Here is a 15,417-nt window from a genome sequence, read left to right on the forward strand (position 1 = left end):
TACATTATCCGTACAGGATACTCGTTTCAGCCGAGTAGTCGTCTCATACCTAGTACTTTCACGCCAAACTGAGAGAAAACGTGACACTGACACGGTGTCCTCTTGTGGACTGACGGCTGTATTACATGTTTTAGCGCGCTACCGGGCTCAGCTGTGTGAGGCTGTATTTGGGCACAGAGGTGCTTTAAAGTAAATATTCCAAGACAGGATCATGGGCAGCTCTGGAATATCATAAAATGACCTTACATCGTTGGTCATGTTTCCACAACACAACAGCAGAAAGAAAAATACACAAAACCACCAGATGAACACCAGACTATTATTAGGCAAGTACATGACACAAGTAGCACAGACGGGGTTTGTCTTTTACACCAAAACACTTCGTGATATATTCTGATAAGACAAATATATGATTACAAGAATCTATTTTGTGCAGCCATAAAAACTCCCCTGTGTTTTGATCTCACACTGTAAAGCAGAACACGCACAAAGAGCAACAACAAAAGCAGAAAACAAAGGCTTCTCTCTTGCATTCTATCGTCCTCCCTCTATGTCACCACAACCCCAACAACCATTTGTGGTCTGACATGAAACAACAGTGAGAGGTGACCTTTTACTTCCCAGACAGTCAGGACACACACACACACACACACACACACACACACACACACACACACACCATCCATCACTTCCACCCTCCGAAGCTTCCCATTTGGACAAAGAGTGCTTTGTGTGTCATCTCTGTACAGAACCAGTACCATCCCAAACCCAGCCAATCACACACACACACACACACACACACACACACACACACACACACACACACACAGAGTCTCAGTATTGCTTCCTCACAATCTGAGAGTTTGGTTATTAAATGAAAAAAAAAAAAAGAGACTAAATCATGTATATATGTGTGTAGAGTATATGTGTGTCCTACCTGGTCAAAGAGCTGTTTGCCTGTCGTGTTGGGCTGGATGGCAAACTCCAGCTCAGCGTCCATGGTGGTGACGCGCACATTGATCTGCAAAACACAAACAAATACGTTAATGGATCACAGAATAATAGAATAATCAAATTTAAAAGTCAGAGACATGCCACTGTTGAAGGCTTGTTATGATCGTAGACCCAACTGCAGCCCATAATACGTCGCATCACTGCACCAAAAATATGCATCCGTCCATGTTTATTCCTGATTTGTAGTCCATTTCCATTTCTAGTCACTAAACATTCTGCTTAAAGCGCGCGCCTTCATTCACTGTCATGCTTAAGATATTGTTTTACCTCTTGACTGGGAAAAATAAATACTTAAGTATCACAGGATTTCCAGGAAAATTGCTGTCGGAGGGCTGACTGTAAAAAAGGCCGTAATCTAAAACAACAGAGAGCCTGTTGCCCTTCTGCAGCTCTGGGAGGTTTTACTCAGCGCAGCAGTGATCCCGCTCACAATGACAATGATCACATTCTGATGTTTAGCAGATATTTTATCTTACCATGTTCATCATCGTAGTCTAGTGTTGTCTAGAGTTTTGTTCTGAAAGAGTATATACAGCACATACAAGCCCCAGTCGTAATCGCATGGATCTTCGTATTCCTATTTATAATAAGATGAACTTTTAATAAAAGTAATTTTACTAATGCACTGAGAAAGTGTTAGATGACTTCCTAAAAATATATGTGTGTGTGTGTGTGTGTGTGTGTGTGTGTGTGTGTGTGTGTGTGTGTGTGTGTGTGTGTGTATAAAAGCAGATCTTTGTGGTTTTAAGCAACAGGCAAACATGATGCAGAAGATATATGTGCTGCTTAAAAAAAAAAGGCGGACAGAGTGAATCTGTAATGGTGATCCGCACACTGTGACACAATGACAGACAGTGGCCCAATGCTTACTGCTGAAAAGTAAATCAGTAAATCTCCAGTTTGACTCAATTGGAGAAAAAAAATAATTATTAACTCGATGATCATTGAGTTCGAATGGGAGCAACTGGAGGAAAGGAAAACCACTCTTTCAAAGAAGATTAGGAGGCAATGTAAAATACAAGAAAAGGTGTAAAAGGAATAGTGAAAACACATAATAAAAGATACTATATAAAACCCTGTGTCCAAGAAGTTGGGACGCTGTGTAAAATGTAAATAAAACAGAATACAAGGATTTGCAAATCATGTAAACACATATTTAATAGCAAATTGAACAAAGACAACATGTCGGGGAAAACTTAAAAATGTTATTGTTTTATAAAAATATATATGCTTATTTTGTAACGATGCCAGCAATACATTTCAAAAAAAGTTGGGACAGGGGCATGTTTACCACTGTTTTGCAACACCTGTTCTTTTTACAACACTCTGTAAATGTCTGGGACTGAGGAGACCGGTTTCTGGAGTTTTGGAAGTGAAATGTCCCATTGTTGCCTAATATAGGATTTCAGCTGCTATCACAATGGTAGACAGGTCTGGTCTGCAGGGAGGCTAGTTTAGCACCCAGACTCTTCTACTACAGAGCCATGCAGTTGTAATAGTTGTAGAACATACTTTAACACTGTTTTGCTGGAATAAGAAAGGCCTTCCCTGAAAGAGACGTTGTCTGAATGGCAGCATATGTCACTCCAAAACTTGCATATATCATTCAGCATTAATAGTTTCTTCCCAGATGTGCAGGCTACTTATGCCATGTGCACTAATGCATCCCTGTACCATCACAGATGCTGTTTTTTGAACTGAGCGCTGATAACAAGCTGGGTAAAAAAAAAAAAGAAAATAAAGCCACTGTGCAAACAAGAGATGATATGTGCAAAGGTGGTGAAGTGGCCTACAAAGGAGGCATGACAGTCGTAATGAAATGGTGGACCAGTCTGTGCCAGCTGTGTGTGTCTGTGTTATACACACACACACTCTGTGTTACAGCCAGCGTTTGTGATGTCACAAACTACCGCTCATGTTATACGTTCGCTCTGAGCACGGCCAACTGTCCAACCTTTTATCTTGAAGAAACACACAGCGATCATTCTGTTGGGTAGCTAGCAAGCTACTTGTGGTTGACCAAGATGTGTGTCACTCCGAAAAGAGTCAGCCAATCAGAAAAGAGGGTCATTGATGTCAAAAGGTCTTAAAGACACAGACACAAAGCAGCCTTTTGTTATACGAGCTCCAGAAAGAAGATTAAGTCGGGAAATTAAAAACTACGTTGTGATGATTTTTGGTACTTAAAACCACAAAATATCTTCTTGTGGATATCAAAATAAAACACCAGCACAGCGTCAAATATGGGACATTTAATTATAAAGATGAGCGGAAGGAACATCGCCATGCAGAGATGTGGAAACTCATTGAGACCTTCGACAGACAGAACTACAAAGACAATGACTTCTGTTTCAAGAAGCATTTATACAGTCTCTTCAGGGTTCACAGGCCATCTGCACTTCAACATAGAGGAATGGAGAACTGCACCAGAAAAAAAAAAAAAAATTGGACAATGTGTCATTAAAACTAATAAATGAGGGCCAAATGGTTGTTTTTAATGACAAGGTGGTTTGTCAAATAGTTGAGAAGATTTAAAAGAATAGGATCATCAAATAACAAGTGAGGATACAGTTTTAACATTAGTCTTATTTGCAAGCTAATTTGCAGATTCTTCTTTTTCTCAGTTGGTTTACTATACACATTGTATAGTTGTATTAAATCATAAACAAAGTATAGCTTATAACTTTTTACCTACCTGTTTTGGGGTAATGGGAATGCTCTAATGAATCAGCCTTTTTTAGGCTCTGTACACTATTTTTTATATCCTTTGATTTTTTTTTTTTTTATTTGGGCGCTAACAACCTAAACTTTCACAGCTGCATAATGTTGCATAATTCATGATGTAAAAAATAAATAAATATTTGAATGCCAGTGGGAGGACAGCAGTGAGGTGCAGTGGAAGAGCTGCTCAGCTGCAAAAACAAGCACACTGTCGCATGAGAGAGAGAAGTCATTATAGACTGGTATTCTGGGAGTTAGTTGTGACTCTCAAGAGTCAAAACTGAAGGCACAAAACTTTAATCATGGCTGCAGCCACATTGACACCTGCGCTATTCTGAAGTGAACCGGAGTAATGAAATGTGTGTATGCATGTGGATGTCGCAGCATGAAATCATCAGACTATCAGACTTCAAACCAGCTGCAGACCTCGTGGAAACAAAACCTTTGCCTTGTAGCAATCCTTACTGGGCCCTGTTCAGAGGACTGAAAACACACACACACACACACACACACACACACACACACACACACACACACACACACACTGCACATAAGTATGCGATCCCACATTTGTCTGAGTGTCCTATCACATTCAATTAGAGGTGTAATACATTACACTGTTGTGTGTTTCTGTGCTGCGGTAAGCAAACCCATTTCTGCAGTGAAACCAACTGTCTTCAAGTAACCTTGACAACCGAGAGAGGAGAGGAGGGGGGGTTGAGAAAGAAAGAAAGAGAGAGAGAGAGAGAGTGAAACAGAGGAAAGAAGAAAGAGGTAACAATGGTAGTCGTTATCAGCCTTCGGGAGAAAACTGCTGCATTAGTTGTGTGTGTGTGTGTGTGTGCGTGCGTGTGTGTGGGGTGAGAGACAAAGACAGACAGATGTCTACGGTGAACTGAGTGCATCAATCATAAGAAGCCGGCAGTCAAAAAACACAAGACTTACAGATAGCTCAACTGACCTGAAAAATATACACAAATACCACACAGCTACACACGCACACTCTTATATATATATATATATATATATATATATATATATATATATATATATATATATATATATATATATATATATATATGTATATATACAAACACACACACACACACACACACACACACACACACACACACACACACACACACTGGGCCTTGTTCTGCAGACAAAAGCAAAGGCACTCCACCCCCAATTGAGCCCTCTCTTTCACTCAATCAATCACTCACACACACACATACACACATTTTAAGAATATCTTGCAGGCAAAAATAACCAGATTTTGGCAATTTTGCTTACATGTATGGGATTAAATTTAGGCCAAAAAAAAAAATGCTCATATGTTCACAGTCTATATGAATTGAAAATGTGACAAAACCTTTGTCCATATCTATTCAACTTTGCACTGTACTTGTTTCATGTCGTTGTGTTGTTGTGCGTGTCGTCCTGAAGTGACATTGTCTCTACTTCAGGACGACACGCACAACAACGAGCGGCGCAAAGACACGACGGACGTACAGTTCAACATAGACACCAACTGTTTTAACACGTTTCATTGACATAGACTGTGTGTATGTCGAGATATTTTTGGCACAAAGGGAACTCCATAACTTTCGGTCAATTAGCAAATTAACCAACAGAAATTCTGACCTATGTTCCTTTTTTGGGGGAATATTTAATAAATCCGTGCAACATCAGTGCTGCAGACATCATAGGACTGAGGTTGAAACATGTCAACTAAATGTCACTTATTCGGTCTGCTGATGTATTGTTCGTGTGTGTGTGTGTGTGTGTGTGTGTGTGTGTGTGTGTGTGTGTGTGTGTGTGTGTGTGTGTGTGTGTGTGTGTGTGTGTGTGTGTGTGTGTGTGTTCTTGTACTGCTGCTTGTAGATTGTAAGTCTGCCTTTGTTTAGCTCCACATGATAAAGAAATAATGTTTGAACAGTAGATGTTGGGAAAGTATGGGAACGTGACCAGATGCTGGAAGTGTGTGTGTGTGTGTGTGTGTGTGTGTGTGTGTCCCAGTGAGGCAGACATCTGTGTTTATGTATGTATGGGAGCATAGCCATATGGACGCTGTACAGCACAAACATCTACATTATACACAGTCTGTGTCCTAATTTTTTTTTTTTTTTTTGGCGTACACATTATTGTATGGCATGTCCCTTGGGTCTCCATAGCAACAGCCTTGCGGATGCTTTTAATGTCATTTTCGAGACTTTTTTCTTGAGTCTACTCTTGACTCTTGAGGGTGGCCTTGAGAGGATTGACCCCTTTTGACCCCTTTTGAAGCAACAGCAAAACACAAGGACACTGAAAGTGTAGTTTAATTAATGGGGACTTCCTGGATTGATTCATCTTTCAGTCCCTAAAATATGCCAGAAAAATGCTGATCAAAATTTACTCCAGGTTAATATGACATCTTTAAATTGCTTGGTTTGTCCGACCAACATAAAGACGCTCAGTTTACAGTGAAAAGCACCAAATCCTGACCGACTGAGTCACAGAAAAATGAATACAGAATGACGTACTTAAATTTAGGGTTACTTTTTGACCACAGTGAATGTGCACAGAGGCACGGAGGCAGCCATTTCCTTTGTGCACTGCAGTAAGAAAAGTCCACTATAGTGTCCACTATATACATCTAATGTAGTGTGCGATTGTCTAGAAGGAGGACATGTTTGTGTGTGTGCATTTGTGTCTTTGCCTACAAATTTGAACATAACCTGTTTAAACGTATGTGTGTATGTGTGTGTCTGGTCAAAAAGAAGGACAAAGATACAGCGGAGGAACGGCATGTCTTCTTGCTGATAGCAGCAAATATGTTAACAGATAACGCAGGCGGTCTCCGCCTGTTCACTGACCACAATCTATTCTGTTACTGCAGACTGACTTCTGCTGAAACCCTTCAGAGATCTATTGAAGATCTGCACAGACATGCAAAAAAAACCTACTAGCAATAGTTGTGTTATATTTGTAATCATCACAACAGCCTCTACTTAAAATATAAAAGTAGGCCACGAGCAGAAATATATCAGATGTAACGACCCAGTGGTGGCATATGGAAGGCAAACTGTGCTCGTCATTAAAGAAGAGATAGTCCACATCAGGAAATGAATTTCCCTAGTAGAAGCTGCGTCCAGGCTGCTTGCAGCAGAAACACTCTACAGACTGTTAATTCTAAAATATTTATTGTACAGTAACAGTCGCTGGTCGTGTTTAGATTGGAAAGTGGCCAGGCCAAATAGGTTTCTGAACTCTTGAACTAAGTAATTAGCTAACAGAGAGAACGCAGATTATTTTCCACTTCAGCTCATGTTTACAGAGTTGGACAAGACCTGATAGTTTATTATATACTGAGCACAGGCCAAATGTCCAGAACTGGCACCTCACAAACACGGTTTGGAAACCAAACTTTTTGCTGACTTGCACATTAAAAGAAACGACAAATCCATTGCCACAACAGCAATGACTGCTGCTGGCACATGGCATGTTACACTAATGTTAAAAACCTATTGGCACCTACTAGAGATGGAGTCAATGAGCACTGTTCATTGTTTCACAAACCATCATAACCACTAATTCATTCAATGATAAACACAGAAAAATAATATACTCAACTCCATTCAGCTCTCTGAGCAGAAGTGTTTGTGTACCAGTTCTGCGATCTTGACAACAATCACAATGACTGAACAACACTTGAATACTATTTTTTTTTATTGTTTTCAAGACGCTAGCCAGCTGGCTACACACAAAAGAGTTCCCAGATACTGCAACACAAGCTACTCAGAAAAGGTACGTGCGCGAAAACTTGTTGGAAAAAAGTGAAGAAGGGAGTTCTAACATGAAATTTACTGAACCAAGTTAAAACCAAGTGACTTTATCCACCTGGACGGGCCCTCCAAGTATGTAAAATGTTGTACTGGCTCATTGATGCTGATAAGGTTCACTCCTGCATTGATGTAGCAACAGCATCTTTTGATACTAGACAGCACCTTTTACGCAGTATAAGTATTGAAGTCTGATCCCAAGCCCCAACTAATCTTTATGCCTTTCAGTCACGGGAGTTTTGGTAACCTTTGAAAAAGCAACATTTACTTTGTAAGACCTGTTCTTTTCTTTGAATGTTCCTAATCCTGCTGATTTCTTGTTTCATATTACGTTATTAATGATGTATTTATATTGGTGTATAAGTCCGCAGCTAATCATTAGCTAAAATAGCAGCCACAATATCTCAGTAAGGGGATGTAGAAAGGATTTGATCATATCTATATGAATAATATAGTATTTGCGTAAAACTCAGTGGTTGGGCTATAATGTTATTGATGGGGCATATTTCACCTCCTTAACTGCTCTGATTGAGGCCTTTCGTAAAGTCAATTTAAACTTTGCAGAATCAAAGATGGTGCAGGATGTTTTACTCGCTTACATACTGGAGAGCAGTTCAGCAGCTGGTGGTAATGACAACTACTGTACTAGTTTGTATTAATTTATGCTTTTTTGCTATTGGACACGTCCATAAATGTCTATGTTGTCATTCAGTAGGTTGCTAACAGACTTCCTACGAGTTTATATATTCAACATGTTCTGTTTGACCTTTTAGGACATAAGACATATACGAAACAATTTAATGAGCCATAAAGCTAAATTAATTAGAGTCCTAATTGTCATAATTGCAGTGTTGTGTTGAAATTCCAGCCGTTTAACTTGTCATTTTTGTAATGAGACTCGAGCTGGGGACGCTCTCGGGAAAACAGAGCCTCAAAGTCTGTAGCTGGCTTTTTTTTTTTACCAGCATCCTCCAGTGCCTCCATGTCATTCATAACAAGTAGTGACAGCTAAATAGTAGGCTAGTGTGTACAGGCAGAGGCTGCCCACGCAGCACAGCCCACCTGTTGACTGTTTGAGTATGTTAGAGACAGACAGCCATAATTAAGAGCTGTTTGCAGCTAAGCTGGTTAAAAGAGGCTTTAAAGGCAACCAGGGACACACCGCCTTCTTCACCTCGTGTCTTTTTCTGTTTTTCATCAACATCCAGTCTTTCCACTCATCTGTTTAACAGTTCCACTCTTAAACTCTTCGTTTCTTCACCTCTACGACCCTTTCTCTCTCCAACTCTCCTTGTTTCAACTCTGATTTTTGTGTTTCAAAACCAATGTTTCCAGACATCACACTTCTTTTCCTCTGCAAAAACCACTCGTCCACTCCTCTTCTGTGGTCTAATGTGTTTAGGTCCTGGCATATAGAGTAATCCATGTACTTATCAGTTATGCATTAAGCTTATTCGAACAGCTGTTTGTACTTTCGGATTCAAAGTGAGGTATCCAGGATGTACGAGAGAAAATCCACTACTTAGTTGTTCCTGGAACTGATGCTTCTCAAAGCAGAGAAAATACACAGTGATCTGAGGGCTGAGTTTGGACTTGAGTAGGAGGAGTTAGCATGGCAGACACAGCTTTGCCTTCAGCTGTGGAGAAAAAAAAAGATACATCTTCAAGCCATAATGAAGAGTGTTAAGTAGCACAAACGTAATTATTTTATTGCCTGTGCTTTGAGAAATCCATGTGGCCTCGGGGATTTTCTTTTTTTGTTTTTCATTTTTATGCCTGCGTGCCGACTGTGTTTTGAGGGTGTCTGCCCATGCTTGTGAATGGAACATCTGAGGAAGCCTTGAGGGAATTTCTTCAAATCTGGCTTTTTACTTAGACTCAAGGAAACCCTGATTAGATTTTGGTGTTCAAAGGTCAAAGGACGCTATGACCTCATGTCAGTCCGCTTATTGTGAAAGCAATAAAGAAAGGACTTGATGTCTTCAAATGTGGCACAAGCCTTTTTCTTGGACTTAAAGATGAACTAATTAACATTTGGTGGTCAAAGGTCGCAGTGACCTCACAAAACATGGTTATGGTCATAACTCAAGAATTAATTCACCTATTACGACAAAATTTCACACAAATGTCCAATGGGATAAAATAATATAGTGATTACATTTTATATCCAAAAGGTCTAAAGTCAGCTTCACTCACTGTGACATCATAGTGTTCTTCTAAAACACTTTTCTGGGCATTATTCACTAACTCACTCAGGAACAATAGGGGAGATGGTGACCAAATTTCACATTTAGTTGGATACTGAATTGATGACACTAAACTTGGGAGTTCACCTCGAAACTGTGCTGATTGTATTGATCTTCTGTGCTGTCGGCTTGAAGATGTGTGTGAATCATCCACACTCCAACACCCATATTTGAATCATTGTTTACTGTCAATCAGCTTTATTGGCCAAATGTGTGAATACATGGTGTGATCTGAAACTGATGTACCTTGACCTTGGAGTTCACCTCTAATCTCTTTGGAAGTTTTTCTGGGCTCTTTGGTTACCATTCGTATAATCCATCTCTTCAATTTGTCATCAATTTTCCTCTTGCGGCCACGTCCAGGGAGGTTGCCTACAGTCCCGTGGACCTTAAACTTCTGAATAATATGTGCAACTGCAGTCACAGAAACATCAAGCTGCTTGGAGATGGTCTTATAGCCTTTACCTTTAACATGCTTGTCTATAATTGTCTTTCTAATCTCCTGAGACAACTCTCTCCTTAGCTTTCTGTGGTCCATGTTCAGTGTGGTACACACCGTGATACCAAACAGCACAGTGACTACTTTTCACCCTTTAAATAGACAGACTGACTGATTACAAGTTTGAAGACACCTGTGATGCCAATTAGAGGACACACCTTAGTTTAACATGTCCCTATGGTCAAATTATTTAGTATCTAGGGGTACCTTCATTTTTGTCCAGGCCATTTTCATAAGTTTTTTTTTTTTTTTTTTAATGATTCTGTTGAACCAAAATTCAAAAGCAATGTCTGATTTTCATTAGTTAATTTTTAGTGAATTTGTATGTATTATTGGTTTTGTCAGTTTCAAGTTATTTCAGTGACCATTGTGGGTTTTTCTTTCTTTAACGGAGGGTACCAACAATTTTGTCCACGTGTATTATTATTTGTAGTGAAGCCGCAGCTAACAATACATTTTTTGAAGAAGGAAATCAATAATGAAAATAATTCTTAAACGGTACATTATTCCTACCAAAACTGTCAATATTTCAAGGTAACTCAAACTGTTAGTTTTTCCCAACCAACAGCCAAATAGATAGATGGATAGATGGATAGATGGATAGATAGATAGATAGATAGATAGATAGATAGATAGATAGATAGATAGATAGATAGATAGATAGATAGATAGATAGATAGATAGATAGATAGATAGATAGATAGGTCCTTTATTAATCCCACAACGGGATTTTTTTTTTTTTTTTTTTTTTTTTTTTTTTTTTGCCACAGCAGCATTATAGATACAGGTAAAGAAATACAAATAACAGAGTAAAAAATATTGAATATTAAATATGAAAATGCACAATATATACAATGAAATAGAATAATATAAAATTGAACTAACTAACAATAGTGCAAATATTTAAGCAGCAAACATACACCCAACAGTATTATTGTTTGGTGATGGATTTAACCAGAGGTGATTTATTGTACAGTCTGATAGCAGTGGGCAGGAATGATCTCCTGCATCTGTCATTGTGACAGTGGAGCTGGAGGAAATATCGACAGACGCATTTAAAATGACTTGAAACTGAGAAAAAACATGAAATCCCCGCATTTGAGAAGAATGAACCAGAACATTATTGCTTGTTTTTACTTGTTAAATTAGTTAAAATTACAAAAAGATTAAACCAATTCATCAAAATATCAATTAATTTGATGTGATCGCTAAATATATACAGTACCTACATACATACACTTACTGTATTTATAACACTATGCATACAAAATGACCACAAAAATGTGGATACATAAAAACACTGGACCCCTATGTGATTCTTAATCATCTCATTTCATAACGATGATCACCCATACTGTGCTACAACATCCTCCACACTTCCACCAGATTTTGTTGCAGGGATTTTCTCCCATCCAGACACAAGAGCATTAGTGAGGTCCACTCTGCTGCTGGGTGACAGAGGCCTGGCTTCACATTTCTTTGAAGTGGAACAAAGGGGCTGAGCCAATATAATGGAGAAACACCGAGACCGAATGTACAGTGTAGTCAATATACTTTGGCTATATGATTATTCCTGTAGATCTCCATGTTGTAAATCATATTGAACACTGCTTTACAAATTCAGCTTGATGTTTTATCCTGATACTTGAAAAATGCAGATTTTTTAAAAATAGATTCCAATAAAACAGTGACTGAATAAAGTCGAAGCTGGAGAGAGGAGAGAGGAGCAGTGGCGAACTTCACACCCTCCCTCTAATTAGATTTAGTGACTTGGATAATTCCCATTATATAAATGAAAATAGGCCTCTGAAATATTTAAAGCCTGCAGCGAGGGCTCGCTGCCCCCCCCCCCTCCACGAGCCCCCGGCCCTCAGGGACAGCGTCACCAGGAGGGGCAACATGTGCAAAACGCAGCGATAAATCAATAATGTACGATGTCCCTCCACATCTCACACCCTGGATTAATGATGAGTGCTCATACACACAAATGCACAAACACACTCAAACAAACAAACAAACAAACAAACAAACTGTAGCTGCACAAATAACACACTAAACCAGGCAGACGTGTTTTTAAAATATTGTAATGCACCTTTAATTCCTACAGATACACACACACTTCGTCATTCACACAAAATGATCCCTTTGTCTCTCTGTCTCTGTCTCTCTCTGTCTCTCTCCCTCCCTTCCTCTCTCTCATTTCTCCCCCTCTCTCTCACACACTCACACACTCTCACACACTCTCAAACACCCTCACACACTCTCACACACTCACTCACACACTCTCACACTCTCTCACACACACACCTATGCATTCTGACAATATAGGAAATCAATACTTCTAAAAGATTCTCCAACAACCCTTGACCTTACAGGCTGTGTGTCATTGGATGACTATTGATGTACTGCCTTCATGTTTGCTCTTCTTTACATTTTCCTGTGTCCTTTTTTTGTCATTTCCCTCATTTAAAAACATTATTTGTGTGTGTGTGTGTGTGTGTGTGTGTGTGTGTGTGTGTTATAATTTTTAATTTATATTTATAAGTGCTTGTTGGATCCTTTAATGGTGTCTTGAACATTTGCCTCTGTACTTTCTGACATCATTATTGGGGAGGCTTTTTACAATATTTACAACCTGGCCCGGTGTGTGAAGAAGAAAGATTGAGCACTGTAACGCTTTCTTTGTACTCTCCACGCAACTGCTCTTTTTGAGGTTTAGTTATCCTCATTCAAACGATTATCACGTCCTACTTCTGCCTTCAAAGGAGCATCCATAAGATAGATAGATAGATAGATAGATAGATAGATAGATAGATAGATAGATAGATAGATAGATAGATAGATAGATAGATAGATAGATAGATAGATAGATAGATAGATAGATAGATAGATAGATAGATAGATAGATAGATAGATAGATAGATAGATAGATACTTTATTAATCCCTCAGAGGGAATTTTTTTTTTTACGTTACAGCAGATTTATAAGATTTCTCCAGGTGTCCGACCTTTAATTGGTGCATAAAACTAACATGCTCAGAGTCAGACTCGTTTCCTAAGAGCACACCTCACAGGGGGCGGAGCCTTTCTGTGCCTCATGATCCTGATGAAGACCTAAACCCGTCAACCCACGTTTTAAACCTCTCTGTGGACAACAAGGTTTCCTACCTGCTGTGTACAATTGCGGGAAAACAAGATGTTTGAATTGAAAAGGGAAAGCTTTTGTGTGGCGTTGTGTCAGGCAGTAAATCTGCTACACTAACAACCTAAAACCTGAAACACAGTGAGGTCTCATTTGTCATAATTCTCTGAAGAGGTCTAAATATAGAACTGAATCTCAGGAAGGAACTATGTAGATGTCAGCCTCAATAAAACCTCGTCCAAAGATCAGTGTGATGACACACACATAATCCATGACACAACCAGCTAAATCCCACAGAGATCTTTAGAAAGTAACATTATGAGACTTCTTAAATTTCACTTTTTTTTCAAGTGCACCTGAGAACGAGCTTTCTGATTTAACCGTTTGTATCCTGAAGGTCTTTACACATCGGACGTGTGATGAATAAACACGAAAAAGCCAAAATACTTGGTGAATATTTTGAGTGAATGCTATTCATATGAGGAATGAGGAAAATAGTGGCTCAAAAAATATATATATTTGAAAAGATTCACGCCAGCTCATTCCTAGAAAACAATGATGGATTAAATATGGGAAAAAAACCTCTTTAAAATAGACATGGCTGGTAGTAGCTGTTGTAGGTGGAGAACTCACTTTTTTTTTAAGCTAACAGGGAGATGCTTTAAGGTGATGTAATGTAGTGCACAACAGTCAGTCATGATACAGGGCAATTGTTGTTTGGGAATATTTTGGGTTCAGATCTGACAACACACTGATGAAGCTGTGTGCTCTGCAGCATCTGAATGAGTATTTACCACAGGGGGAAACTAGGGATGATGTGATAATAGAAATGCAAAATGTGATTGGTTAATATCTTTATTTAAGGTGTGGAAAATATAAAATGCCACTTTTTCTACGTGCAACATTCTCGTTCTGTGTGTAAGCACACATGAAAAAACATTTTGGGAAAATATGTTGATTTGTGAATAAATCACACTAAAAAGAAATGCCCCACAGTGTGTAAAGGCCAGTCTTTATATGCAACTAAATTCAAGCTCTGGGTTGGGATTACTGTGATGGAGTCTGCCCTGCTGTTAGTAAGATATCAAGGATATCAAGCAAATGTCAAATTGTCTTTTTGGCTATCTCAGTGATGCAGCACAACACGGTGACGTGAGGAAAAAGATAAGATTGTCTCATTGTAAATCCTCTTCTTAATCTGATTAAATCACCTCCTGTCTGTACAACGATCCCTGTCTGGTTCCTGACAGAGCTCATTTTGTTCAACCCCCACTTTTAACATGAAACAAGTGCAGGGGGGGTCAACCACGTTGTGTTAGGGGTGTATGTACACACAAAAACACCATTAAAACACAGCCTTGGGGAACGTTACGGTCCGGAGCAAACGGCCTGCCTGAGGCGAACTAGACAGTAGCCCGTGTTGCCTTTTAGGGGGTCAGCAGACGGTTTTCTATATGGCTCAACAAGACTCTTTCTAGTAGATGACCTCGACCTGTAAAACAGCTGCTGTGGTTTTCATCTTCTACATTTCTTTCTTTTGTTGCTCTTCATTAGCTACAAGCTAATGGAGCCAAGCTACCTTATGTGCTCACTGGTTGTCAAATGTGCCTCCGGGGGCAACTCAGCTTTAGCTTTTAATCCAACGTGACATTTAAGCATATTTCAAATTTAAAAAAAAAAAGATTTTGCACCTATTAGGTAGTGAAAGGGCTGATGAGTTCACCGTCAAACTGTGAGGCTTAATGTCAAAGTGCAGTCTAATGTAACCGGAGTGGGAGTTCCCCTCGAGGGCGGCCTGGGTGTCGTTTTTCTGGGTGGATATGAACAAAGTGCCTGTCACTCAGTCCTCTCCCAAATCCTCTTTAATCCCTTTGTGTGCATTTTTTTTTTCTTCCCTTTGGTGTGTTTCAATAATCGGAGCTCCGGCTCTTCATTCCCACTTTCTCTTTCACTCTTATACGTTAGTCCTTAA

The 15,417-nt window shown here is 39.3% G+C and overlaps 1 protein-coding gene across 4 annotated transcripts in view; it reads right to left on the bottom strand.

Annotated features, from left to right (window-relative positions):
* Nucleotides 1–15,417, bottom strand: part of LOC138201489 (radixin) — a 49,146-nt gene that overhangs the window by 20,071 nt on the left and 13,658 nt on the right. For all 4 annotated transcript variants that reach the window (XM_069155031.1, XM_069155030.1, XM_069155029.1 and 1 more), the window contains one exon: nt 938–1,021. In XM_069155031.1, the coding sequence (XP_069011132.1) occupies nt 938–1,021 (84 nt within the window). The remainder of the gene's footprint in view (nt 1–937; nt 1,022–15,417) is intronic.

Source organism: Embiotoca jacksoni, unplaced genomic scaffold, assembly GCF_022577435.1.
Source record: "Embiotoca jacksoni isolate LCO1_2020_lvr unplaced genomic scaffold, fEmbJac1.0.p SCAF_2, whole genome shotgun sequence".
Lineage (NCBI taxonomy): Eukaryota > Metazoa > Chordata > Actinopteri > Embiotocidae > Embiotoca > Embiotoca jacksoni.